Raw genomic sequence first — 27,239 nt, 5'->3', positions numbered from 1 at the left:
ATTAAGGGTGAAAAATAGGCAGTGCTTACTCTGCACAATTGAAAAGGAATATTCCAGACTGCGTCCAAGAGGCAGCGCGAGCTCTCGGAGATCACGTGAAGAAGAAATAGATAACGTCACGTTCTGCTCGAGCGGCCGCACCGATCTCAAGCTTGCTATTAGCTTCGAGAATTCTTTTCTCCGAGTGCTGCTTGCTGTAGGTTTCATTGTTGGCTAATCTGCGTTTCCAAGCCGGTCCAGGAACATGGCTCGTTACTTGTTGAGGTCTAACTCGCCGCGTGTGCTACTGGTGAGGTAAGAACGCTGCGTTTTACTGAACGTTGCCGCCAAACGGTAAACCCCGTGGTGAGATGCATGATTATCTCCGGCGCTGGGAAGATTAATCGCAGCCCAATATGCTTAAGTTCATCTCTTTAGATGCGACGGTGGTTAAGTGCGGTCTCTTCTGACAATCAACCTGAGGCAGTCGTTGATGTGGTATTTTTCGGAAGCTGCGTTTCCGCACTGATACGCGACAATGGTGCTTCTAATCATGGACAGAGTACGTTTCGGGGTCTCAAGGCGAGCTTAACTGCCGAAATAATTAACGACCCTAAACACGTGCTCATCGGGTGATAACGCGAAAGTGCTTCTCGACCATGGTGCGCTGTTGGAGCAAGGACGCAGTTTTAATTTCTAGTTTTATGGTTGCTATTTTGAAACGTGTTTATTTTTATGCAGCATCACGTGCTTTCGAAAGGCGTAACCCCTTGTGCTGCCAACAGTGCAAATTCGGGCACGCTATTTTAATTGGAGTTAAGAACTTTTCAGCAGGAAAGATCGATGTTGTGTAGTTACCGGGTCACACAATGCGGCTTTCACCACGCAGGTCCAAATTAGATAACCGCCAATTTGATTTTGAAATGAAACATCGATTATTATTAGCGTGTCTAGGAAGCTTCGATGTTGCCTGATATCTAACGCTATTGATTGCGCGATACAAAATAAAATAAAAATAAGCTGTAACATTAACAGTGAACGAAAAGGCATCCCTCTCAAACTCATAGAAAACGAAATATCATCATGAGCATCAAGTTTCTTCTAGACAGAATGCCAATAAATTTATTGTACTATAGCTGCATGCTCTGAGTGCCATTCGCGTGCACAAGGAAGATAAATCAAGCCCCAAGAGTATCGTTCAATTGCGGTTGCTTGTGTGGCGTAAAGTGAAGGATTTTCATGCGCTTGAGGGGTTCCACACCTCTGTTACGAATCAAGTTTCGTTATGCGATAACGGTGTTCTTTTAGAAAAATACTTTTGAACAACGGCTTTACTTTCTTCACAGGTCACGTTCACGATCGCCGTCGCTAGAAACCCTGACGTAAGTCCATCCCCACTGCGCAAATGTGTTTTGCCCAAACCTTGCACAGCGAGCGAATTATCCGGTATTGTTTCGCAGCCGAAGGATTCTAGAGAATTTGATTAGGCACCAAATCTACTTTGAAGATACAAGCTTGACATTACTCTGAAATTTTTGTGCTTACGAAAGAAGGCATCAATGTTCTGTTATGTCAGCATATGCGCAGTAAAGAGGTAACCAAGTTGTCCCTTAAAGAGTTCTCGCAGGAACGCTGAAGCAAGGGAAATGTTCATTTTACATTTCATGATGTCTACAAACAAATGACTGCGAGATTCTTGCAAGATGTGCGGGGAAGACGCTATTTTCACAACTGTGACACGACTACCGTACTTTTCCTAATTGATCTATGTGTAATCTTGAATGAGAAACACTTTTTCCGAAGTTTATGTAGAAAAACAGTTCTTTAGGATAATATTCACGCCATAGCGAAGCACTCTGAACTCCTTCCTAACCTCTGGCCTTTTCTAAGTAGTAGCTACTTAATACAACACGAGCCTTGAGTAACTCGGGACTTCATCAAACTGCATTCGGCCGGTGATCACGTACTCAGCAGAGCACTGAGCGACCTCGCAGGGGGCATAACAGGCACCTGCGGCCAGGAGAACTGGCTGCGTGTTTCGTTTACCTTTCATCCACGTCCCATTCACATAGCATAGCCATAACCTTAACAGTACCATGCCCAGAGATAACTCCTGACCCCAAACTCTGCTGAATATTTCGTTACTACTTGCCGTAACATGGAATGCGTGTAGACGTACCGTGGTGTCTTAAGTGTGGACAGCTGAGATTCGTCAGGAATGTCTTATTCTGGTTTTGAACCTGTTCATAAAGATTTCGTATTATTCTTTATTTTTTATTCGATGATTACCCTGCTTGCCTGATGGCGCTACAGCAGGGGGGTTACAGAGTAAAAAAAAAAAAACGCATCTTCATTTATATAGTACGCCTGTTGACGTGATAGCTGATTCTATTTGCTGATATATCAAACAAAAAATAAACTGGCATACATGTTAGTTTTCGGCACGGTATTCCGAAATCATTAGACAATAATCTGTGCGGGCAGAGACTTAGCATGGATTCTGTAAGTACATTTCATTTTGAATACATATGTTTTATTGTGATGTATCTGAGAAAGATGCATTGATTAAATTAGGAAATTCTTTACTATATACGTGAGTGTTATGACGTTAAGTGGCATGCGTTTAACATTCCGATTGGGTTGACTGAACCAGCTTAGACAGGTAAGCTGCAAGCTTGAGAATGCATTCTGCAGTGCGAATGCGTGCGTATTTGTGTTTGCGGTGCAGAGTGCGTTCAGGGGACGTGTTGTGAAGTGCGTCAGCCCGTGACTAAGCGACGTTCGGTGTTCCTTTAGGCCTGCTGGGAGGATCGCCGGGCAGCGGCTGGTACGTCGCTACCAGGCTAAAGCGCGACGCCACTGGAAGGAGATTTTCGCCTCGTTTGTCCTCATTGCTTGCTGCGTCATGGTCGTCACATTCATCATCGGCTGGAATCGGAAGTTGGTACGGGCAGCGCTTTCCATCCAGCGGCGGCGCAGAGGTTGCAGCGAGAGCTGCAACCTCTGCGGCGTTGGCGGTTACGGCGGAAGCGTAGCTTCGCGATTAATTGATTTGCGAGCATACAATGGCTTCACGAGTGACAGCATAATCAGGTTACATGCGCTCTGTCTTAGAGTCAGAACTAATTTTAAGTCACCAATAATATGTTCGCCGGCGCAAACAGCTCTGGCTAATTCTCGAATACAACAATAGTATCCGCTCTGATAGTTTTAGTGCTGTCGCCACAAAATACAAAAAATTTTCCGCTAAATGACAGAAAGCTTAATTTTTGATAGCTCGAGTTCTTAGCTAAGCGATCGTATGACACTGATATACGGAGAACTGAATTAAATGTGATACGTCAAACGACCAGGCGAAGGAACGACCACCTCTTCTATCAGATAGCCACTGAATGCGCCCGAATGAAGATCGAAATAAACGCGCAGTATTTCGCAAGAAGTCACGGGCATCGAGGAATTTAGCTCAGAAGAACCTCCACCCCGGACGCTCAGTGAATCGACTGTCTGCTTGCAATGTCATTCTGATTATCGGCCTGACTGATCGCAATGTCGCTATGCTCTATTTACCCTTTTGGGGCTGTTATATTCCGCTGTAGCGATATTTTACTTCGTTAAAACGAGATAGCAGCTCATAGGATTCAATGGGAGCTTTCGAAGGTAATGAGTATCTGTTAGTGATATCTATCGTTTCGTTATAAGCTGCTTTTTCGTAGCCAGGTTGACTATATACAACGACTGCATATTTCGCCACATAACGACTTCTCGACCAAACCCACTATCTCATAATGGTAGGATATCAGCATTGCGCGGTATTAGCTGGAGTCCAATTACCTGCAGGTGATTTAAATTGTTTCCGCATGCAAAGGTGGCCCTCTGAGCCATGCATGTTTTGCATGCGCATCGCTAATAACGAATAAAAGCCTTCAGCAGAAAAGGGCGCAACATGCGCACGCTTCTGTTTGGTCGTAACTTTTATTTTATGTACTTCCTTTGTGTTCTCGCCCTTTAGCTTCCACTCCCTTAAGAGCTACCTTTTAACGCAGAAAATCTAGAGACAACAGGGAAGCTCTTGCTGGCTAGCCAGCATTTTAACGGAGGAAATTCTGTTTGTCTGAACGAGCAAAGTATTTTTTCTGCCTAGAGAAAGACAAGACATCTTGAAACATTGTCTAGCCGACTGCGGCGCCCTTGATCATGTTATTCTGTCATAAGTTTTATCTCACGTAAATGGGCATTTCATTTGGACATGCCATCCCGGCTGCTGAACACCAAAGTTCCCTCATGTGAACAATGAACGGAACGCACACATGCGAGACTTTTTATGCTATTTATACTTCGTATGTTTTGCCAGAGATTGCGAGTATATAGGTCAACGGAAATACTTTCACATCCGTATAATTCGCACCGTTCTGCTTGTACATGTGCGTGAGTGAAATTTTCAGCATTTACCATGAAATTATATCTGATCTCTCTACTCTTCTCATTGCCCCTGTATTCTGTTTTTTTGTTCACCTGGGTATCATTACACTTTTATCGGTTTTTCCTTACTAAGCATCGCTCTCGCGTCCAACAAGAATGTGTGAGTTAGCGCCTGTCAGTGGTACCAAATTCTGAATGCTTTGTCCATGATTTTGGGTCCCCACAATCGACCACACTGCAGCGATTTTAAATTTTACCCTTTTGACTTATCAAAACTTCTCCCCAGGAAAATTGTAAACAAAAATTTTCCTCCCGAAATGGTGAACATGCCTAATGACCCTAACTAGCCACCGTGGGGCATGTGCATTATGGTACTAGTTTCTACTGCCTCACTTACCCTCAAATACAACAAGTACTATGCCCCCATGTCACCTTAATTCGCTGCTTGTTCTTGCATCCAGGGTAGCGGCAAAAAACCTTTCAGGGGCAGTCGTCAAAGGGGCACGTTTGGTCTTCCTGATCCAACGCAAGCTCAAAATCCGGAGAATGTAAGTAGTGCTGAGTGTCGAATCAGCGCTAAGGCTGGGAAGGCGTCACATGCATGCGCTTGTGTGAACCGGAGGATCTTTTACGTAAAGTTCCTGTAACGTTCAATTTTTTGAGCTTTTGTACAGCCATTTTTCAGCTTTAAAATGAAATCGCACAACAAGAAGCTCGAAGTTTGCTATCACGTGCTTAAAAACTTCTCTTGGCCTTCCATTTAAACTTCTGAACCTGCTAGCAATGATTGAACCAGCACATCGAGCACATATTCGTAAGATACGCTTAGGTATGGAAAGAGCCAGGTCTTGATACCTCGGAAGACACGAAAAATATACATTCACACCGAATTCTGAAGCCTTTTGATTACCATTCTGCCCAAGGCTCAAAACAAGCATCGGTATCTGTTTCTTGGCATACTAAGGTTGTACAGATGTTTAACGTAACAGCTGGTGACGTTCCATACATGCTGGCATGTACCACTTAACACATGGTTTTTTTTTTTGTCTAAATTGATAAGCCTTTTGGGCTGATATTGATTGCAATGACCGATGTATGTTCCAGACTGAGGAGCAGGACGTGTACAGACCAGTACAGCAAGCAGCGCCACAGACGGTCGTGACAAAGCACAGGAAGGCAGCGCTGACAGCCAACGATGTCCAACCGACGACCGCGGCTAAACACCAGCCGGACGCTCCGGCCTCTCAAGACATAAAAACTTCTAAAGTAACAGTTTCGGCCTTAACCGACTCCAGAGTCGAGTGCGCCACTCTCTTGTGCAAAAACCTGAAGGACTGGCTCCACAAGACTGTCGCCAGACAGGCGGACCCATGCAAGGAGCGCAACACATTCGTTTGCGACCCGTCAGTTTCTTTCGCTGGCTTCAGCACGCCATTTGCCAAGGTTTGTAATTATGGTCTTTATATTTAGGGGTGTCATGACAACGCTGTTTACAGCCTGTGAATTCTGGCATTTTTGTTCTCACACCTTATTTCTGAATGCTTTGTCCATGATTTTGGGTGGTGTTAAGATATCTTGAACAAACCTCACAATAATAAACAAGCCCACAGAAGTGCCCTTTTTGAGCAGGACTCAACCTGATAATAGTAAGTCACACCGACCAAAAATTATGATGGAATGACGTTTCGGCTCCCAAGCGGGAGCCTTATTCACAATTAAAGCTTGTGTTGTTCACAATGATCTCATTGTGAACAAGGCTCCCGTGTGGGAGCCGAAACGTCATTCCATAATAATATTTGGTCGGTGATACGTACTAATATCATGTACCATCCTGACCAGACGGGATTCCGTCAGACCCTTGACTACAGAACTCAACCTGTTGTAGGAGCAGGCATGCGGTCGGAATTTGTCCAACACCTGCTGTGCTCTGGAAGTAGCGCCTTTCGCACGAAGGCGGTGGGTTTGGTTCAAATAACGGACAGGTTGTTTTGCTTGATCATTCTATATTGAGCGAAATATATTTCACATTGATGATAGCCCATCTACTTGCTGGAAAAGGGAATTGGGGCGTACAAATATTGCCTTGAATACCAGGGAAAAAGGGCATAAAAGAAAATCGAAGGTGGCAAAAAAGCGCATACTAACTACCTATATATAAGAAAAAAAATACCGCGAATATGTGCGCCTCGATCGCTTGACACAGGCATGGCATCTCGGCACCATATGCGTTCGTGCAGATGGGCTTTCTATCATGCAAAGACATAGATGCCTGAGTGATTAAGATGTGTTTGGCCATTATTCCCGTCAACGTAACATGTTCTTTTAACGATTTGTCTTCCATTTCCGGGCTCACTTTTATCCACTTGAAAGCCAATAGAAGCTAATTTAATGAATCTAAGCGCGATGCGCACATAAGTGTTCAGAAGCAGTAAATGCAAAAATCATTGGTTCACTAACGGCAATCTTCCGTGCATTCTTAAGACTTCGATCAAAATGGATAATGAATCATTTCTCCGCTCACACCATGTGCCTTTCGTCATGTCGCACGGTCTTTAGTACATCCAATATATGTTTTCCTTAGGAACATAGTCAGCCATTAGAGATCCACACTTCGTGTTGTCTACGAGGTGTTAAAATGTATCATACCAGTGATAATTCATTCGTGAGAAATGCGACTAAGAACCTAATATTGCGGTAAAGACACTCGGTGACGATTTGGTGAAATTTAAAAACGCATTGCTCATACCAGATAGAATATGTTACACAGAGGTAGAACTCAAAGAAGCTAAACATGCCAGAGTGAGCGCAACGTATAACGCGCCGCCAAGTGGCTATAGCGCGGAAGGAGTAAAAAAAGCTTGTGATGTTGTGAGGGTCTGATAGTCTTTGGCCATGAACTTTTCGATTGACTAATAGGATTCAAAATTTGAAATGAAAAAAAAAGTGCATGTTTAATAATGGGTGAGATGTGAACACCCAATGAATTCTTTAGGGAAAAGTGCGCTTAGTAGCAGATATTTTAATTATTGCCTTTTGTGGTTACTTTGCGAAGATGAAGCAGTGAACAAGGCTGAATGTAAAAAGGGAATAAAATTTTTCTAATACTGTCCATATGCTGGCACATTCGTGCAATTGGGCGCTGATATTTGCAAACGGGAACATTAGTTTTCTTACTCAATAACGCGCAACAAGCGGTGAATATTTCTAGGTTGACTATATGTCACATATCGTACGCAGTAGGAAGTCATAATAAGAAGTACTGACATTCGCGAAGAAAAATATTATCTTCATGGTTTCATCTACTTTCAAAAAACGGATATCTGTCAAAGAATATACGCTCTGATTATTATATCATTATTCTTTATTAGGTTCGCAATAGCTACATCAATGCTTATTCACATATATTAAATGAAATGGTCCCGAAAAATGTTTCTTTCCCACTGCATTGGTGAAATTGTTGAATTTCTGTTTAAGGGTGATAGCGTTCTGATCTGAGGTTTCCTTGTGCGATATTCATGTCTAGCTGCTCGTAAAAGAATATTCATTATGACAATAATAGTAATATAGGCTTTATTCAGGGAATATAGGCGTGTACAAATTCGACCGGTCACGTAGGCTAGGCCGCACAGGCATGTGCGGTTAAACACATCAGTCAGAAAGAGTAAGTCGCTGATGATGCGAAAAGGTTGAAGCATACGAAACAAATGCCGGAAAACTGCTCGATGAAGCGAAAAATACATTTCTATATATTATTATATTATATAATATTATTATTCACATTTCATGATGAATAATGATAATGAAGAAATCGAAAGGACATTAGCAGGCAGTGAATCCAAAATACACAGTATGATTTTGAAGAAACCATGTAACTAGTACAGAACGCCAGAAGTATCTTTAGTGGCGCAAAATTATCACGAATATCTGGCACCTATTCGGTTCTTGGTTGCTCCCATTTTCCAGCGGACAGTTTTGGCGAAGGCATTTGGAGGCGATGACATCACCAAGAAGCAGCAGCACACGTTCAGCGGTGAAGACGGCGAAAGAAGGCTGCTCAAGTCATGCTTGGAATACGCAGAAAGCCCGGATGAGGGCGTGGAAGACATCGCTGCGTTCATGTCGCACTTCCAGCTGGATCTGCGTCACATGGTAGACGACCCAGCGGAAGACCCACTGGACCGCATGATGGAGCTCTCCCTCGACTACGGTATCGACTCACCGGTGTCCTTTTCACGGAAATACAACGTTACTGGCGAGGCCTCAGCGCCATTCGTTTTTGAGGTGGGTTTCCTTTTGCTTCTGCTGTTACGTACCATACTTTTCTCTTAATGTATATTGGTAACCTGCTATTCATGATCTGGGAGAACCAGCCATATGCGCACCACCCCATTCTTATCCTTATAGTTATTTCCCTCTCATGCCCCGGATCATCTGTCACTACCTGCCCTAAGTAGACCCTTACCACTTCCAGCACCTCGCTGCCGAATGTGAACTGTTCTTCCCTTGCTAGACTGTTGAACATACTTTTGTTTTCTTCATGTTAATTGAGACCCACCGTTCTGCTCTGTCTGTCTAACTCATTGATCATGATTTGCAGTTCACCTCCTGAGTGACTCAACAAAGCAATGTCATCAGCGAATCTCAGATTATTTAGGCATTCTTCATTAACTCATCCTCAACTGCTCCCGATTCAAGCCTCGGAATACCGCCCGTAAACAGGCGGTGAATAGCATTGGCGAGATTGTGTCTCCTTGCCTGACAACCTTCCTTATTGAATTTTTACTGTTGACTTTATGGGGAACTATGGCAGCTGCGTATTATAAGGTTAATATAGCCGCGCACTTCTTCCTCGAAAAGCCTTACGGGTCAATATACTGAAACTAGAGAGTAAGCAGCTGCCATGGTCCCATGCACAACTTCTTCGCGTCATTTCCATCCGTAATGGCGGCCATTTTGAGGACGTCGCTTTCCAGCTTGCTGATCCTAAGGGGATGACATGGGCAGTTTATCAAACAACTTGGTGTCCGCATCGCGTTTCTCGGTCCGGCAACATATAGGCCTTATTTTCCCAAACTCCATAGCTTGCTGACTGCATTCTTATAGCGCTATATTTATTATGGTAACTAGTGTAGAAAAATAAGCTTTGTGTTAAGATTTTATTTGATCAAGAACTGTATCGTTAATTGTATGTCTCGTTTCGTGGAACCTATGCTGGCAATACAATAGTAACGTCACTGATAGAATGATCTCTTTGCTTTAACTCTTGTGATTGTAATGTGGTTTTGCAAACGCTCGATATAAGCAGCGCTGGCATCTGGTACTTCGAATACGCGCCTTCGCTCTTATTTATTGATTAGCAGAATTCTGCAGTCCCTTCTGGGCCCTAGCAGGAGGGAATATACAAGACAATATAAATAAAAAGCACTGAAACAAAATTAAAACAAAAAAGCCGATAAGTTTAATGATGTGAGTCTTGTATCTTTTTCAACGGAGCCATCTTAATTGTGCCAATTACAAAGCGCTAGAGTTGCTTACTGCGCAAGGCAACAATTAATATTTGAATACGATAGTTGTGGCGCTGAATTGGGTTAGTGGACCAGAGTTGCGATGTCTTGTTGGCCGTGTCGCGGAAAAATGCGTAACATAAAGATCTGGACACATTGACAGCTTATGTTTGAGAAGAAAATAAATTTTTTCGAGAAATATTTTCTTGCTAATTGTAATATTTTTTGTCCTGTGTTCCATCATTATCACCGCTGGTGAGTCTGTTGACCGGTATTTCGAAAAGGTGCACCGACTCGCCTGGCGCGGAATATTTTCAAGCGCTTGAATGTTGATTTTGGTGAGCAGATCCCAGACAACGCGTGAATATATTGACTCGGGTGTGGTTAGGGGTGAATAGGCTAACAATTTCAATTCTGCAGGAGCGTTGTTCAATCTATGCTTGAGGATTGAAAGCATGCGGAAACCTGATACGCATGCGTTTATATGCTTATTCCAGCATAGATCATTAAGTATCGTCGCGCCAACATCTTTCTATTAAGTTACCTCAAAAACGCATATGATGGACGAACTTGAAGGTACAACAGACTGTTCTTTTTTTGGTCATTTTCTGAAATACAGTTTTTGAGATTTAGGTTTCATGTCCCACTGGCTGCACCAACCGATATCATTTCATAGGTTTCAAGTGAGTCAGGCATTGTGTTCACGATACTTCAATGCATTACACAACGCACAGTCAACAGCAAATAGTCTGGTTTCAACGGGATGAGTGACTGGTGACTGCTTGAACAATGTCATTCCCCTATACTAATAACAACAGAGGATGAAGGGCGCTTACATGGGGACACCAGAAGCGAGAGTAAGGTTATGTGACGTCATCGTTTCTCAGAAATCCCAGTCGGTTAGATATGCGAGCTCAAATATAATTTACTCTAGATTGCCAAGACTGACTGTTAAAGCTTGCGAATTATTCAGATTGGAATATCAGGTGAAATGCTTCACTAATATTCCTAAATTAATATCAGCCTCGCTAGAGATCACAAGGACAGATGCTGCAGTATAAACTACCAATGTTAGCTGCGTTTAATGATGCGCATTAGAAATAATTTTTTACTTTCAAGAAAACTGATGATGTACTTGGCGATGATGTATTCACGCTGTTTGAAGATTAAGCCTCAGATGTAAGCATGCCCAGATGGACCGTTCAAAGGGTGAAAGAAGCATTAATGGCTGTGAAAGGTAGGGAGTTTTGTAAAATATTGAAAGAACCACATTGCGTTGAGGAATTCCGCATACGCCTTATATACCGCGCGCATACGATTTCTCGATGGTTGAGGTGGACACGTAAACCCGCAACTGAAAACAACCTCAATAGGAAAGCTTCATCACTATCGGTTATTAAACAGCATTTTCTGAAAAAACTGCAGGTTGCATCCCGCAGCCAGTACTTATTGAGTGGGTCCCACGGGATCTGCTGACCTATCAAAGCCAAGCAGATTTAGCGACCCGCCTTGCGAATACAAACTCATCACCGCCTCGGCTCCTTCATTTGGGCGATTTTACCCTCCTTTCATCAAGAAAGGAACTCCTCCGGCGCCGCAAACGTGCTCTCATTCCTCCGTGTGCGGTAACCCTCCCCCGCGGTCTTACCCGTGCAGATGAGGTTGCGCTTAGGAGGATCCGGGTCAGGGTTGCCCTCACACCAGCCATCACTCGGAAGTGGCCCCAGTACCAAGAATTGTTTCCTCGGCCAGGGTGTCCAATATGTAAACACGAGGACATTGAGGCCGACATTAATCACTTACTGTGGGACTGCCCAGCTCTCAAGCCTACAAGGATCCGGCCCCTGATGTGAGCAGGTCTTTCACCAAGCAAGCCTGCTTCATACATTGCCTGGACGCAGGGACCGTACCATCGTTCTCTACTGGACTTAATCAAATCAGCTAACCTTTTTCCACTCATTTATTCTCTACTACATCATTCATCACACATTCACCCATCATTGATATCCTGGGGCAATAAATTTCGCTTAAAGAAAAAACTACAGGATGCTCCTCTTCTAATCGTGAAGCAGCAATTTCGGTTTCTATTAGAAATTGGAGCAATAATTTTAGCTCAACTCTTTGAGAAGTTAAATACTACATGGTAATAATAGTAGCCAGAATTTTGTCCTTTGATACTCTTGGGAAAATTTTTTTCTTGTGTCATCTCCCTCAGATTACGCTAAACCCTGAAGTGAAAGAGTTCCTGAACGGTGTTGAATCCCTAGATGACGAGGAAGTTGAAGACCTTTACGACTTACTCCTGGCTCGTTACGCACTCCTTAATGACAGTGATGTGACGAAGCAGCTCATCGATGCAGATGATGACAGTGAGTCGCTTCAAACATTCTCCATGTGACGAACAACGAGCTGGGTAACTATTTTCCTTTTTGGATAGTTACCCAGCAGGAGGCTATACTCGGTGCAGACCTCGCGTAGCGGTGTTGCATCCTCTCAGTGTTAATTACTTCCCTATTAAGCTTGCAAATTTTTATTTTACAGAAATTAAACTCACGGTCATAATTTTCAGACCACGCCATGTGTTATGGCCATGTGCACGAAAGTTGTAGCTCTAAACAGTAACGCTAATAGTTGCTGTGAAACACATGCAGTTGACCGAGTAAAAATTATTGCGGCATGGCCTGCTGCTGCATTTTAACATTCCGCAGAAAGTACCATCCAACTATGTCACAAAATTAAAGAAATCCTGGGAGGCACGCCCAAACGCATGACTTCAAATGTGGCTTACTGGAAGCAGGCCTCCCTCAGAGTACTACCGAAACGTGCACGGTTGTACCACACTTCGCCTGAACCACGCGTGGTACCATTTATTGGGGGAAGCGCATGTAACCGTCCATGCATGTTCGTGTATCTTGGAGAAATAATTGTTTTAAATAAGGACATTTATGTACACTTTTTGTAATTGTTAAGCGCATTTTTTTTTGTCTGTGTCTCTGGGTTCGCTGTACAGGGTTTAAGAAAGCTTTGCTTTGGTAATTTGTCTTTCCATGCTGCCACATGTTTTTCGCTGGCGCTGATGATATCCCTGTCGGCTTCCAAGATTGCACTCTTCTTTGCATCAGTCAACCACGCAGTATCCCTGTGCAAATTGACAGTTCAGCATACTTTTCTAGTGGGCTGGATGGAAAGAATGACTTCCCTGTGTTTCTGTTGTGCACATGGGCTAAATCCTAGCAAGAGATAAAGAAATTGCTAGTACATCCGCTCAGTAGGCTCAAGAGGATAGACATTGAAAAACCATAGCATTGTTCTGTTTTACCAAAGGTGCTGTCGTAAAGTGCAGATTTTTTTTTTTGCGGCTCTCATCGAAGTTTACTGAACACAGAACGGAGCAACCGGACAAAACGGCCTTATAATTACCATTGCTGTAAAACTATACCGCCAGATCCTTAGCCGAAATTAAGGCAGAAACCTGCCTCTCTTTATATGAATTTCGACTGAAGCGCACATAACTGTTCACGTTTTTTTTTTTGATGGCGGCAAGTGGAATGCACTCTACCTATGTCGATGAGAAAACATTTGAGCCCAGCTGCAAGCATGGTACATTAGAAAGATTCAACGAAATAACGAGCTCATCTCGATCTCAGACGATGACCCTATTGTTCCTCCGCCAACCGGCTTGGAATAAAGTGTTACAGGAGCATAGTATTAGAGCGTGGGCGCCATGATCCACCACGGCGTAATGAAACCGTTCGATCAAACATGTCGAAACCTGCTATAGTGCATCGGCGTGAAATTTCTAACACCATGCGCGAAATGACAGGCAGTGTCATGCGCTGAATGCTTAGTTTCTGAATGGCTTCGTTTTATGGTGACGCTATCTGTGTGAAAATTTTTGTCTGGAATTCAGTTGCAGACTTGATAAAACACACAAAGAACTCTGCCCAGCCAGACAGAATGAGCATCGCAAATTTGGCTGAAACCACAACTGTGAGAACAGGTGAGTATATGAGGACGCTTGTAACAAGCTGCAGCATTTTTCATGTAGAGTCCTTGCCAGGGCTCTCATCTCAGTAGCAGAGGTATCTGCACATAAAACAGTAAGATCATTTTATTTTTGTTTTCCAATTGTAGTGGTATCCTTCTTGTCTGTGCGGTCGACTGGCTGCCAATTTGGCCAATTTGGTTGTATTGAGTAAAACTATTTTTCTGTACTCTCTAGTGTTTAGCGGGCAGTTGAGTTCGGCCGTGGCATAACTAAAATAGCGAATATCGAAACTTTACTGCGTTTAAGGGGGAAGCAATGATTGCAAGCCAGGGTAGAATTTCGATGGCTACTAAGAGGGGGCGTATTTTTGGTTTCTGTTCCATTGCATGAAACATTAGTCGCGCAATAAAGCTGGGAGCCGCACTGAAGACTCAGTTACGTAGGTTCAAACTCCGTCAGCCAGATTATTAGACCGAAACCGCTAGGACATTAGTATAAAGCACATCGATGTTTGTCTTAGCAAATTTCAGGGATTCTTCCTAGCCATCCTTTCTCAACGACCTCCGTTCAGTCTGGTAGGGTAATAGTCTGTTGGGAACGATAAATAGGGGTCATCGGGTTAGGATTAAACCAGTTAATTCCTTGCCGTAGTTTTGGTTTTATGTTGGAGTTGACGACATCAACAGAAAAAAAGCCCGAGATACCGGGCGAACGGTAGACCTTGCGTCATGTGTTTGTTTATGACGCACTCAATTCCCTACTGATGCCAATAATAGAAATGGTAGCTCTGCCTGTTGTAGTCTTAAATAAAAAACTTGCGCACTAGTTCAAAAATTGGTGGAAAAGATAAAAGTTCAGCACTTTTCGCTTTGCGCTAATGTGAATTTCAGTGATAGCCGGAGTTTTTTGAAGTGCTGATACGAGTCGGATTGTTTAATAACTCTGGATAGACATGTGTGTTGGTGGCGAAGACATAAAGAGTAGAAAGGCCTCATGCACAGTTATGAACGAGCGTCCCTCCACAGAATTTTATTTCAGTATGCCATGGTGCGTTGGTGCTATTGTAGGCACCATCGAACTGTGATGCCTACAATGTTGGATTAGCTGGCAGCAGTAAACAGTCCAGTAGAGTTAAGTTTTTGATTGTGGGTGTTGGGACAGGTTGCGGGTTGGGAATCTGTGGCGCATAACTGTGTTGTGACCCATTGTGATCTTGTGGTTAAGTGGGGTGGCTCACAAGGTTGTATGACATGGAGTGCGTCAGACGCAGGCAACGTTCACGACAACAACGACGGCATGATTCCGAGGAACATCACCCTGAGAACTTGCATCAGCGAATGGTATCAGCGAAACAACCAACGGTGGTTGAGGATAGTACAAGCAATCGTTAAATAATGGTGTCCTTAATTGTTTGTTTATTTACAGCATATCCTGCAGCGCTGAAGCGTTACAGTAGGACAGTGGGTACAAATAATGAAAACAACACAAATCAAGAAATAGCCAAACAGTCATTGTATAAAAGACCTTCGCACATTTAGAATCAGTTGTACAATCCACAAGAACAACAGAGTGCAAGGAATATTCAAATAATTACAAATTATGGATAAGTTGAAGGAAGTGAAAACCCTCAGCTGTGACGACCTCTTCTTCTGGTAAAGTGTTCCATTCGGATATCGTTTTTGCGAAGATAGAAAATTTCATGTAATTTGTGCGACATTTAATTTCTGTCATTTTGCAGCTGTGATCCTTCCTTATTGAGAGGTAGGAGGGGGGGTGGATATATTTAAATTTGTCGATACGAGTTGAGTCAATCTAAATTCCGTGCATTAGTCTCAGCCACTTTTCCTAATGCCTTCTGTCTATTCCGTGCTAGACTTCATTTGTGTGGCACTAGCTCCTCGGGAATATTGTTTTAATATAAACCTTACCACACGGTTCTTAATACATTCAATCTGATCGATGCGGTAATTTTTTACCCTGAGGGTCTTCGAAGGTTTCTCGTGTTGTACGGGAATTAAAGAGTGTTCACGCACTTATATGGTGCCGCAGACCGGTGGAGACAACTCTTTGCTCGGTTCGGCCATTCTGAGGCTGCCGTGTACGAGCACGTGGCCGCGGACGAGCAGGCCGTCGCATTCCTGGCGTACCGATCACAGTCAGGAGGAAAACTTGGGATGAGACGCGTCCTGGCGTGGCACGTGCTGCGGTACCTCGTCGGGCCGAAGGCGGATTTTCTCTCTGAGCTGAACCGGACACGAGCCGCAGGAGACATTCTCGAGGACGATATCTTCATAGTGAGAGTGTTACCCGGAATTAACTACTGCATGTGACAAAATGCATGTGACAAAAGTTAAGATCATTCAGTGTCGCAAGTAGGTAAAAACTTTGTAGGTGAAAACTATGTATTTACATGACACTGCTGACAGTAGTGTATACTGCTGGACAGAGCGGAAGCTGCATATAAAAGTGGGCCCGCTAAAGCGTTAGAGACGCAGTAAATCCTGCAGTGTGTAATTTTACGAATTTGCTCAGTCAAGTCCACCTTTGTTGGACGTCCATTTTAATTGTAAGGCCAAAATGAAATATTGTATAAAACTTTTATGAAAGAATTCCTTAAAATGGTCTAATCTTCCGATTCGTAGCAAAACCTTGCAATTAAAGGTTTTTTTTACGTTCGCACCGAGTACCTAAGACTGCCATAGAAAGCCAAAGAAGTGCGTGTGTAACAATAATTAGTAGAAAAAACAAGCTTCCAGAGGGGAGGTCTACGAATATATTGACTCCTCTGGAGAAATCATATGTTATTCAAAGACTATGTGCATAAACAACTTACTGCTGTATAACGCTCTTGTCCAGAACATATGAGGCATGTCGCGGGTATCAAAAGGAGTGATTGTGATTATAAGCTTCGAATTTCAAGCGTAACTGCAGTGTTTACTGCGAAAGATTTTTGTGAAACCTTTTCTACGTGCTCGATCGTTGTAGGCAGTTTTTGCAGTATAAATTAGTCAAGCAGCTAAGCTACCAGCTTTACTCGTAGGCCATGTCGCGGAGTTACTGAGGACTTTCCAGACAAAGCCGTAGAAACCCAAAAACGAATGTTCTGTTTAGCGGCTGGGCACAGTGCAAAAATGGGCGCACAACGCCACCTAGTTGCACACATTGGACTGTCAGTAACCATGCTAGGGCGAGAACGTTTCTCGAGCACTGAGCCTAAAAAGTTTAGAAAAATATACCAGCCTTGCCTTCCCTGCTTGTGCATTGTGCATACTTTTTTTCAGCTTTTTCTTATAGAATCAAAATTCGTGTCACTCCAGTTTTGTTCACCGGACGGTTGCGAGAACGCGTGTGCTTCCAAAAGCTTGTTTGAGGGGTTCGCAATCACGGGACGGGGCGAGCTGCTGCGAGAGTGACCCAGTGCCTCGGCAGTGTGAAAAAATGTCCATCAATGAATTACCGAAGAGATGGCGTAGTGTTTTGAGCATCCGCCTCGCATGCGGGAGTTGCGGAGTTCAATCCCCAGTGCCGCAGTGTAACCACCGGGGATGTAATGGTGCCAGCTGTCCCTAGATCTGTAGACTTGATTCTTCCGGGTGAAATGCTTTGGAAATGTCTCGCTGATCAAACCTTGCACCGTGGCGTTTTTTTGCTGGAGATGTCTTTGCGCTGCAAAAATTCGTAATGATGTTAAGAATTGAACAGCGATCTGAGAATAGCGCTACGGCAAAGTGCTTATGGTAGTTTGTCTTGCGCCACGACACAAGGAACTAGCAAGAACTGTCCAGAAGAAAATAAACTAGTACAAGTGCATGAACAGAAATCAGCGCATGTGTGCGTACTCAATGTCAAAGTTTGGTGGTACTCAACCCTAACGGCCAGCAATGACTCGAAAAGTAGAAGCTAAGTTAGGGAATGAAGTCTCAGGCAAGGTCTGATGAGTCGTTCAAAGCCCATAATCAATGTAGTAGCATTTGTCGACCCTGATGGCCTAACGCACTATTTCAAGACTAAGACGAATCGTAGCTTGGTCTGCAACATTGAGTCCGGCAATTCACATGTAAAAATGGACGATGGCCGACATGGTTTCCGTTTACATTTTACCAGAAAGTGGACTAAGAGAGTCTGTAGTCCGCAAAATTTTGTCCTGGATGTATTTTCTCACTATCGGCAATTTCAGCAACTGCGAACTGACGACTCAGCATTGTAATATGCTTTAGTACAACGCTATAGTTTCTGGTTTCATACCAATGTAGTGCTCTTCATAGATCACTCATGGCAGAGAACAAACAGGACACTTGCACATTTTCTCAACACTGGTGTAGAAACGTAGAAAGCGAGATTGTGACTATGCTTTCCTCGCTGTTCTTATTTAGGCATCCCCTGAACGCAAGTGCGGCGGCCTGGTGTCCAAAGTGAGTGGTGTTGCATACAGAGCCCTGGATATCCTGGAAGGTGAATGCAGCGCTAGCTTTTGTTGGGTCTTATCATGTGAAAATCGTAAAATATCAAAGTCGCTGGTAGAAGAACGAAAAAATAGCAGATACTCAACGTCTCTCAGGCGTTCATGTCTTTCCTGGTATATTTTCTGATAAGATCTAAAGTTTTATATACGCGGGAAATTTACCCTAGCGTCGAAATTCGCTGAGATATGTCACAGCAGGGTTTAGAAAGGCGAATGGAATTGCTTTTTATTAAGTTTTCAAGCTCCCCACGCATGACCACCTTTCTAGAGAAGAATCAAAACGAAATTTAACACTGATTATCTTAGTTGATTTTTGTGTCAAGGCCTCTTCTTGCTTGCTGTTTTTCCTTTAAGGCACTGAATTGTGAATTTACGTGGGTACCATTTAAGAAAAAAGCTTGGCCACAGTCAGTCACTCTAGTTGTCCTGAATTCGCATGTTACGCTAACTCTCCCAAATTTCCCGCTATGGCGAATGAAAGTTCCGAACGCATTTAGTTGCGGGCAGTGAAATGTTGTGAATAATGCCAATGAAATTGCTCTGGGCGTTCCAGGCATCTCAGCCGTTCACTTTTCTCGCCCCGTTATATTTAACCAAGCATAATATTCCGCAAGCAATGTTGAATGCAATGTGTTATCCGTTCAAAACTTGATTTTCCGCACTAAAAAGAAGTGAACCACGTAGAGCACATGAGAAGTGTTTCCGTTCGCAGATTCTGCGATCAGACCGGGAAAAAAGGGCGGGACTCTGTCAGCATCCACCTCTTATTATATGTAAATCAATTCTCATCATTTTTTGCCACTGCAGCAAGCCTGCATCTTTATATTCAAAGCTATATGCGGTAGAATTCCTAGGCAACAATTTATGTCTCAATTCTAGCAAATTCGCCTGCTTAGAAATTCAGTTTTAAATTTTTGATTGGATATGTGCAATTGCGAAAAGAAGGCGGTGAAGAACAGCGGAAAAATTCTTCCATGTTTGGCGATCTTTTTCGCATGACATTTCTTTTGCGAGCTGCGTAGAACGACAGGTGAAGCGGATGGCGCATTTCCTTTCACTTCCGGTTTTTGAAGTAAAGGAAAACGCCCTGTGAAACAGCTTTGTCAAGATGATTCGCGTCAAACGCCACTTCCTTCACTGATAATTACATTAAGGAGATCAAGAAGGCGACGATCCCGGTACTCACGCCTACTAAAAGACGGGACGGCATACGTAAAAAAAAAAAAAATATGCACTCACCCTGTATGCCCCGCATACCTACTTTCTTGGCACCGCCAATGTCATAGACCAATGCCCAGCGCGCCTTGTTCTAGTTTAAGGCTGTACAATGGAGAGATGGTGGCAAACAAGGATTCCGGGAAGCATAAAGCCTGGACTCCATGTACGCGAAAACTCACGCGAACGCGAAGGCGACGGCGGCAAGCGACGAGCGACGCCGTCGCGCGAAGCAAAATGCATGTGTCGCTTGCCGTGTCGCTCGGATCTGCACCCACAGAAAATTTCGCTTGTCGCCCGGAAGTCCCCCACGCGACTGGCCAATCAGAGCCCCCCAAAGCCGTTTCCGGTTTCTCACGGGTACATCTCACGAAACCCGCCCGTCGTCTTGGTCATCGCCACCGTCGATAAAATATTTGGTTTTGTAGCTGAGAGGCAGACCCGCATGATTTAAATAATTAAAACAATCTACTTGTTGAGTGCGGAGGGTTAACAGCATTTGGAGCAGGCTACGCGAGCGGGCGTACTGCAGGGAGAGATGCGTGTCGAGCCTCGGGCACCGGCGCTCGATCCACCGTGCCGCTGCGCTCCAACTGTGCAGAAACACTCGCGGCGCGCATTCTCACTGGTAAATTATAGTTTGCTCACTTACAATCAAACTGCGGTGACAGTTTATGGAAGTGTTTTTACTAATCCGGAGTGCACAGGCACCGAACGAAAGCACACCTCCCCATTGAACCCGTGATGTGACTTCGTCTCCGCAAGCACGCCTTTGGCTATCTCCACTGCCGCTACACCGCTGCCGTAGAGGAAATATTCCTTTGGCCGTGACTATGAGGCACACTCACAAAATTTTAAGAGAGAGAACAGGTTACGGGCGTGTTTCTAAGCTCGAGTGCGCAAAGCACGGAGTCCGCTGCGCACGTCGCTGGTTCGCGTCGCCTGCCGCCTTCGCTTGCATGGAGGTTGCCCACAAGCGACGGAGCGAACGCCAGCCGTCGCCGCCGCCGTCGCCTTCGCGTTCGCGTGAGTTTTCGCGTACATGGAGTCCAGGTGTAAAACTTTTTCGGTGCCATTTTTTTTCACGTAGTTGAGATATTCAAAATTCTCGCGTTCCGTGCAACCCTTCCTGTAATATCCGTGAGACTGACAACAGCTACCATGTAATGTCTCTGCTTTAGATGATTGTTGGGCGTTAGGTGTTCCATCTTTCACTTTAAATGTGAGCTCGTTACTGACTGTGATCGACTCGATGTGTTGAGATAGAAAAGAAAATGAAACCGCATTCACAAAGCAGCTGGCACTCATGAACCTCTCAGATAGGAGAGCACATCGGCTTGGTACATAACCCTTGGTTAGCAAGAGTTTCCTTTAGGTTCAGACAGCGATACTGCTATGCCGACATCTTTGTTAACTGCGTCACTTGTGCCAGTCTGTTCCACTCCGACTGACTGCCGCGTCAACATCACGAAAAACATTGCAGCGCCAAGCTCGGTGGAAAAATTTATTGCCGTTTGATGCGGAGGGGAATGCGTTGGTATCTGCGGTGCGATATCACGAGCGTATTGTTTTTAAATGAATTCATTCACACAAATGACACTAAATTATTTTGTCACCTTGCTGCGCTAGTCCAAATCTCCCGCCTTTCCGAGTGACTCGATCAATGCTCGTCATATGACACTTCATTGCGCCTTTTTGGGGCGCAGCTGACACGTTGGAACTAGGGCTCGCACGTCCGAGTGCGCGCGTTCCCATGCCTTCGGCCCGCGGTTTGGACAGCACACGGGTGAAAGTTGATTAAGACGAGGCTATTTGAAGCGCAACCCTTGAGACTAACAGTTTAACTTATGAGAAGATGGCTGAGGTGCTCGGGTGATCCTGAGTCACTATAATTTTTTTTCTAATGACTCTAGTTGATCCAAAAGCTGCGGAGAGGGGCGCTCATCTTTTCTCAACCCCGTGGGTTTTAATCCCGCTCGATGCTGTAAGGAAAGGTTTTTTTCACTGAGGGTTTCTGGAGGTAGCAGAGAACGGGACCGCTTAGTTAGTTTTTGGCGAAATGGGGTCCTTATGATCATGCCCTGAAAATACATTGTTTTAGGGGCATGCATTCCAAGGTTGGAGGTGCCATTCTACTCAGGATTTATATTAGGGTTGACATCACTACCTCCCCTAGCAAACCGGTAATATTTATAGATTATATATGTTCACGCAGCCGGCACTTGTATTTTGACCTCATGGCATCACTGTACCGATTTTGCCATTTTCACCGCGCAACGCCCTGAATGATGAAGGTGGTGCAGCTACAGAATCAGTGCTTCGCACAAGCAAGAAAGAGAAGCCCTGGCGCCTCGATTCCTTTATGTTACAAGAATATTTTTGTAGGGCACGTTCTTCCAAGCAAAGGGCCCTATGATATTAGACAAGTCACCCTACAAAGTGTGTAATTGAAGTTTGAGATGCCTTCTAAGCGTATGATGACATCTTCAAAGGGTAGAAAGGTAGAATTTGTGCAAGAGCGTAATACTGCTAGTGAAGAAAACTGCCCACGGCAGGAATTCTACGAGGAATGTTAGAATACGTGTAAGAACAGAGTAAGTACCACTGAAGAATATGGATCATATGTAGAACCCTTTCAACTGTGCTGACTGCAGGATATCAGGATTTTTCTAGCCGATGCCCTCCACAGTGTGGCACATGTGCCCACAAAACCCCTGCAGGCCGTTCCTGTATGATCTCGTTAGCCGTCAAGTTACTTCTTTCCACAATGTGGTCACTTAGTAATATTAACAATAATAAACCCCTTTCCAGCCGAGTTATCAGAATGAACAGGAGTGGGCGCGTAGAAGGCAGGGGCAGTGATTGTGCGATACTGCTGTAGTTATTATGGCCTCCCCTTGCTTAACGGCGATGTAAGTGAACTGTTTTGAACCTTCATGAGCCTCGAGCAATCTCTGAATTCATGGTGCTCAGCCATACATTTACGATGTTTTCCCTAATACCCAGGAACCGACGTTGTGCCCGTTCAGACCATTGTGGACGTGACCCGCCTAATGGCCGAGTTCCAGGATGCCATCTCATCTGTGTTCACACTACCCAAGGGCCAGACAGGCAACCTCTCGGCAGTTGCAGTGGCCTCCCAGACGAACCATGTGCCCTTGTTTGCGGGCAGGATGCATGGCCGAAGCCATCCCGGCAATCTTTTCACAGCTTTCGACGGCTTGAGCGAGGTAGCACACCACGTTTTAGCCGAAGCCGCCAGTAACAGGAATTTAGGCGAGGTTTCTTATTGTGGACTACACACTCTCAAGAGAGGAGATTCCGCGGAATGGCATTATTTTCACTGCGTACACTGTTCTCTAATGTGGAGGGTTTTTTTTCTTCAAATAGAGGGTACTTAAGGCAAGCAATGAGGCATATTGCTATATTGGGTCCTTTCTGGTTTCTTTCTTTTGCAATCCCACTTTCGAGGCACCTTTGACAAAAGTAACCAGGTAATATGATTTGTTTCTCGACCGTTTGGTTGGCAACGTTTGGCACCCGTTAAGCTCTGAACTTTTCGAAGATGAGACGAATCCTTGTCCGCAACTTTGGAGACCTTTTGACTTCTAGGGGTGCTGCAACATATCCACTATACCGCTGAGAAGCAAACAGCGTTGCCAGGTTATTCTTGAAAAGGCAGTACGTTCAGATGCGAGCATCTCATGAGCGGTGTTAATAAGCAGCGATATTAAAGGATGTATATGAACTTTCTCTCCTGGCTAATAACCACAGTTATGAATTCAAAATAAAATATTTAAAGGAACATGGCCATGATTAAGTTTAACAGAGAGCACACGAAGGTAAAAGGCTGTAAGAAAAATGCGCCTAGCAAATTTTTTTTTTCTAGCAGGGCTGTTAATTTCCCTTAGCATCAATGCCTGACTTGAGTATGCACTGTATACGAGCGTCCCACGACGGTATTTAGCTGTGTGTTGTCTTCGTTTGGCTAAACTTCCGATTGATTCATTCTGCGCCTGATATTAGCGAAACGGTGCTCGCAGAATGCCAGTGGGCTGACAGAGGACCTGGCGACCGGCGGGCGAAGCTTTCCACTGGCATGGCTGCGGCGTCTCCGCGCCTGGCACTCCCTGCCGCCGCTGGTGCAGGCGCTGCTTCCTGCCATGGCATCGGTGGCCAAGGTGGCACAGCCGGCTGCCTTATTCCGGCCTCCCTACTATGACGTCACAGCTCCACCGGCGTACAACTTCGCCGCACTGGGGCAGGTACGAGAACCAGGAGGTTCTTTTTTTCTTCATCATCATCATTTTATTTTATAAAACCAATACATCAAAACTTAATTTGAATGTGTTGTAAATGGGATAGCACTTAGGCTGTCGTCCCGCAGTTTTCTTGTTCTCGGTAACGAAATTTCCTCATTAGCCATTTTTTGGTAACGTCTTGAGTCAAGTGAACACATTTGGCCAGTTAGAAAGCACAACCGAGGTTGATTTTCTCCACAAAATTCTCTGGTTGGACGATAGAGGTCGTGCGACAGTGCAGCGTCGCCAAGATTCCTAGCTGGTCAAATTTTTCCGGAGACCTCCACTACGGCACCTCTTTCTTCCTTTTTTCTTCACTCCCTCCTTTATCCTTTCACTTACGGCACCATTGGGGTGTCCACCAAGGTAAGTGAGACCGGAATGCTTCACTTCCTTTCCTCAAAACCATTTTTTTTCAAAGTACGGGAGAAAGAAGGAGACAGACACAAAGACAGACAAGCTAACAAACAACACACCTACACATGCAGCGATTAAATTCGGGGAATGGCCACTACAAGTGCTGCTGCAGTTAAATATAATTGTTCCTTTCTAATAGATCATTGCCCAAGCCATGGCGCACGAACTGGTCAATCGGCGCGGCGAAGAGGAGGAAACGGATGCACGATGGCAGCGACTCTGGGAGCGCACAGACGCCGTCGACGCCGACAGCGTGTATTGTATGCGCGCCGCTTTCAACAAGGTGGGCAGACTGTCATGACTATTCACATATGGTGATCGATGTCTAGTGGGCATATTTGCTTCGCTACTTTTAGAATTTAAACAACAGGATTAAAGATTAACAGGTGCACCTTATTATGCCATGTGTGGTCAATGGGATAGCATTCGAAGCTGTTGAAGTTTTTACATCAAGTCTTGCATCATTCTTTCATGGTTGTGTTTGCGCACCTCTGCACGTCTCGCTGCACGAAACTAGACAACTTTGCGGTTAATCTGGCCGGTTTTTAGAAGCTTCCACAGTGGTGGCTTGAGATGCCGACACGGACTCCATCTACAGATGATCGATGTGCGCAAAACATTATACAATACACGTACACGAGAGAAACACAAAGACAGGCTCAATTGTACGTGGAGTGTCTAATGTTTTGCGTACATCGATCACCTGTATTATTATGCACTAAATAGGTTGAACAGAAGTGTTATCGGACTCAATCTAGATACATCGAAGCGTAGTCAATTCCGATCCGTTGACGTCACTTCCGGTTCTTGGATTTATGTGACCGCTCACGCATTTTTGCCATATGAGGCGCATTATATTACCAAGTAAAAATCGAGGAGAAAATAATTGCAAAGTGGCCTTTATGTGCCGAGAAAGTGGACCAAGTGCCCTTTCAGAGGTTGGAGCCCGCTGAACTGACAACCTAAGGGCAGTGCTCATAGCTCGCACGCCAACAAAGCGTGTGCGTAGATACGTGGTTTTAATGCTTACGGGCGTTTTAATGTGTTCGAGGGATGCTACTCAGTAAGGCAGGAGCAACAATATGAAAAAAAGAGCATTCAGCCACTTCGCAATCTCCATTTCATATCTTAAGTGCAATTGGCGCATTTCACCTAGCACCGCGTGTTTGCTAGTAAGGTAGTCATAAATACATACATTGTAATACAATATATGCGAATACTTTTGTACGCCTAATCAGAAACAGTTGTGTGGACCTGAATTAATGAACTCGAGCGTTAGAATATATATCCTGATTTCTGATAAAACAGGACAAGTACACTCCTTGACCAAATAATAAGTGCGCCGTCTTCTGGCTAATTTCTTGTGGTGTCTGAGTACGGCACAATATTACTGCTATATATAAACAGTACTGAAACATTGGTTAACCTGTAGTCTATGTTTCGCTGCTAGTTTAACACATCATTTTCGCTGAAAGGGTTCTCCCTCGTTTGGCATTCGTCTTACTTTGGCGCAACACATTGTCTGTTCTCTCGTTAGTAAGGTTTCTGACCCTGGCAGTTGTGCTCATTGCGCAGAACGGCACCTGGCGGCAGACGAGGGTGGACGAGAAGGAGCTTGCCGGCAGGGCTGCCCTTGATGAGGCGCTGGGTACCAAGATAGCCATCATGGCATTCCTGAGTGCCCGGCGAGAAGGCACAGCTGGACAGAATGGCCCGATGATGGTGCTGCCGGGGGTCGAGCTCTCGAGCAAGCAGTTCTTCTTCGTGATGCACTGCGCGCTGAGCTGTGCCAGGGCAGGAAGCGGCGCTGATGCCGTCCGGACTCTGCCTCCCACCGATCAGCGCTGCATGGTCGTGTACAACACGCGAAAGCAGGCCATGGACAAACCTTGTGGGCAGCTCGGCGGCAGGGAAATTCCGAATGAATGCCGCTACATATGAAGCTGCTATTAAAGGCAGTGGAGGGCGCTTGTGTTTTGGCGGATATTGCGAGGCATTTTCTCATCACAGGATTTAAGAGCAGCTTCTTTAAGAAAGGCCACACGTTCTAAAATTCTTTGTGTGTTCGCACGAAATCTGTTCTAGCACGACGTATTCCTTCATCGCTGCCTCTTGTCGGACTGATTATACAGCCAATTTCCCGACCTTATAATCGCTTTTTTGCCTTGAGAAGTTCAAGGCTTGCATATCTTGTTTTTATTGCTGTTTTTTTTTATTTTCGCGGTACACTCTCGGCGGTTTCTGTGTACATTATTTTATTTTATGCTTGCGTTAGTGAGATTACAGGCTTTCTACAAAATCTTTAAGAATCTCTCTCCACCTCACCACCCCACCGCCGTGAGACGGCCTGCGCAGCCCCGTGCCGTTTTGCCCAGTAGCGACAATACGGCCCAGCTGCCACTGAGCAAAGCAAAGCGTCCGCGTGTGTCGCCAGCCGTTTTGCGGACCTGAAAGCAGATGGCGCTGCTGGGCAACATTAAAATTTCCCTGAGAACAAAAGGTGCACGCCTTCACTGCCACACTCTCTGTGGACAACCGAACCGAGCCTTACGCGGAGAGATGAAGGAGAGAGTGAAAGAAAAAAATAAGGTCCGAAGCGAAGGGCACCGATTGCTTTCTATCATCTGGGGTTCTTTATGAGTACGGGCATCGCATCATGCACGTGTGGCTTCGTTTTGAGCGCAAGCAGCTAGACATAATGTTAATTTGTTTTATGGGTTTTAATGTCCCGAAATGGCTCATGCTATGAGGGTCGCCGCAGTAGAGAGCTCCGTATAATTTCGACCACGTGAGGTTTTTCAGCATGCACTTAGTACATAGGTATCGAACATTTTGCCTCCACAGAAATGCTACCGCTGAGGCTGGAATCCAACCCGCGTCTTTGGGGTGAGGAGCCGAGCCCCATAAGCACTGAGCCACCGCGGCAGCCATCTGTTTATAAGCGCTAGCGTGCC

General features: G+C 44.8%; 1 protein-coding gene across 1 annotated transcript; it reads left to right on the top strand.

Annotated features, from left to right (window-relative positions):
• The first annotated feature begins 131 nt into the window (after positions 1–131).
• Positions 132–27,192, top strand: LOC144099981 (uncharacterized). The gene is made up of 14 exons (XM_077633029.1): positions 132–294; positions 1,326–1,361; positions 2,776–2,923; positions 4,860–4,946; positions 5,503–5,841; positions 8,362–8,679; positions 12,118–12,271; positions 13,813–13,902; positions 15,940–16,184; positions 18,264–18,342; positions 22,574–22,797; positions 23,611–23,832; positions 24,425–24,568; positions 25,861–27,192. The coding sequence occupies exons 1-14, from the start codon at positions 245–247 to the stop codon at positions 26,224–26,226; spliced, it is 2,502 nt and encodes an 833-aa protein (XP_077489155.1). The 5' UTR covers positions 132–244; the 3' UTR covers positions 26,227–27,192.
• Positions 27,193–27,239: the final 47 nt, after the last annotated feature.

Source organism: Amblyomma americanum, chromosome 8 (assembly GCF_052857255.1).
Source record: "Amblyomma americanum isolate KBUSLIRL-KWMA chromosome 8, ASM5285725v1, whole genome shotgun sequence".
Lineage (NCBI taxonomy): Eukaryota > Metazoa > Arthropoda > Arachnida > Ixodida > Ixodidae > Amblyomma > Amblyomma americanum.
The sequence above is the reverse complement of the archived record's forward strand: the minus strand, read 5'-3'. Positions and strand labels throughout refer to the sequence as shown.

What these genes read in the sequence shown, in the direction of transcription:
- LOC144099981 (XM_077633029.1), top strand. Translation starts at nt 245, where the DNA reads ATGGCTCGTTACTTGTTGAGGTCTAACTCGCCGCGTGTGCTACTGGTG. An exon ending in CCGCGTGTGCTACTGGTGAG is followed by an intron (nt 295 to 1,325) that starts GTAAGAACGCTG and finishes CTTTCTTCACAG; the next exon opens with GTCACGTTCACGATCGCCGT. An exon ending in AAGCTCAAAATCCGGAGAAT is followed by an intron (nt 4,947 to 5,502) that starts GTAAGTAGTGCT and finishes TGTATGTTCCAG; the next exon opens with ACTGAGGAGCAGGACGTGTA.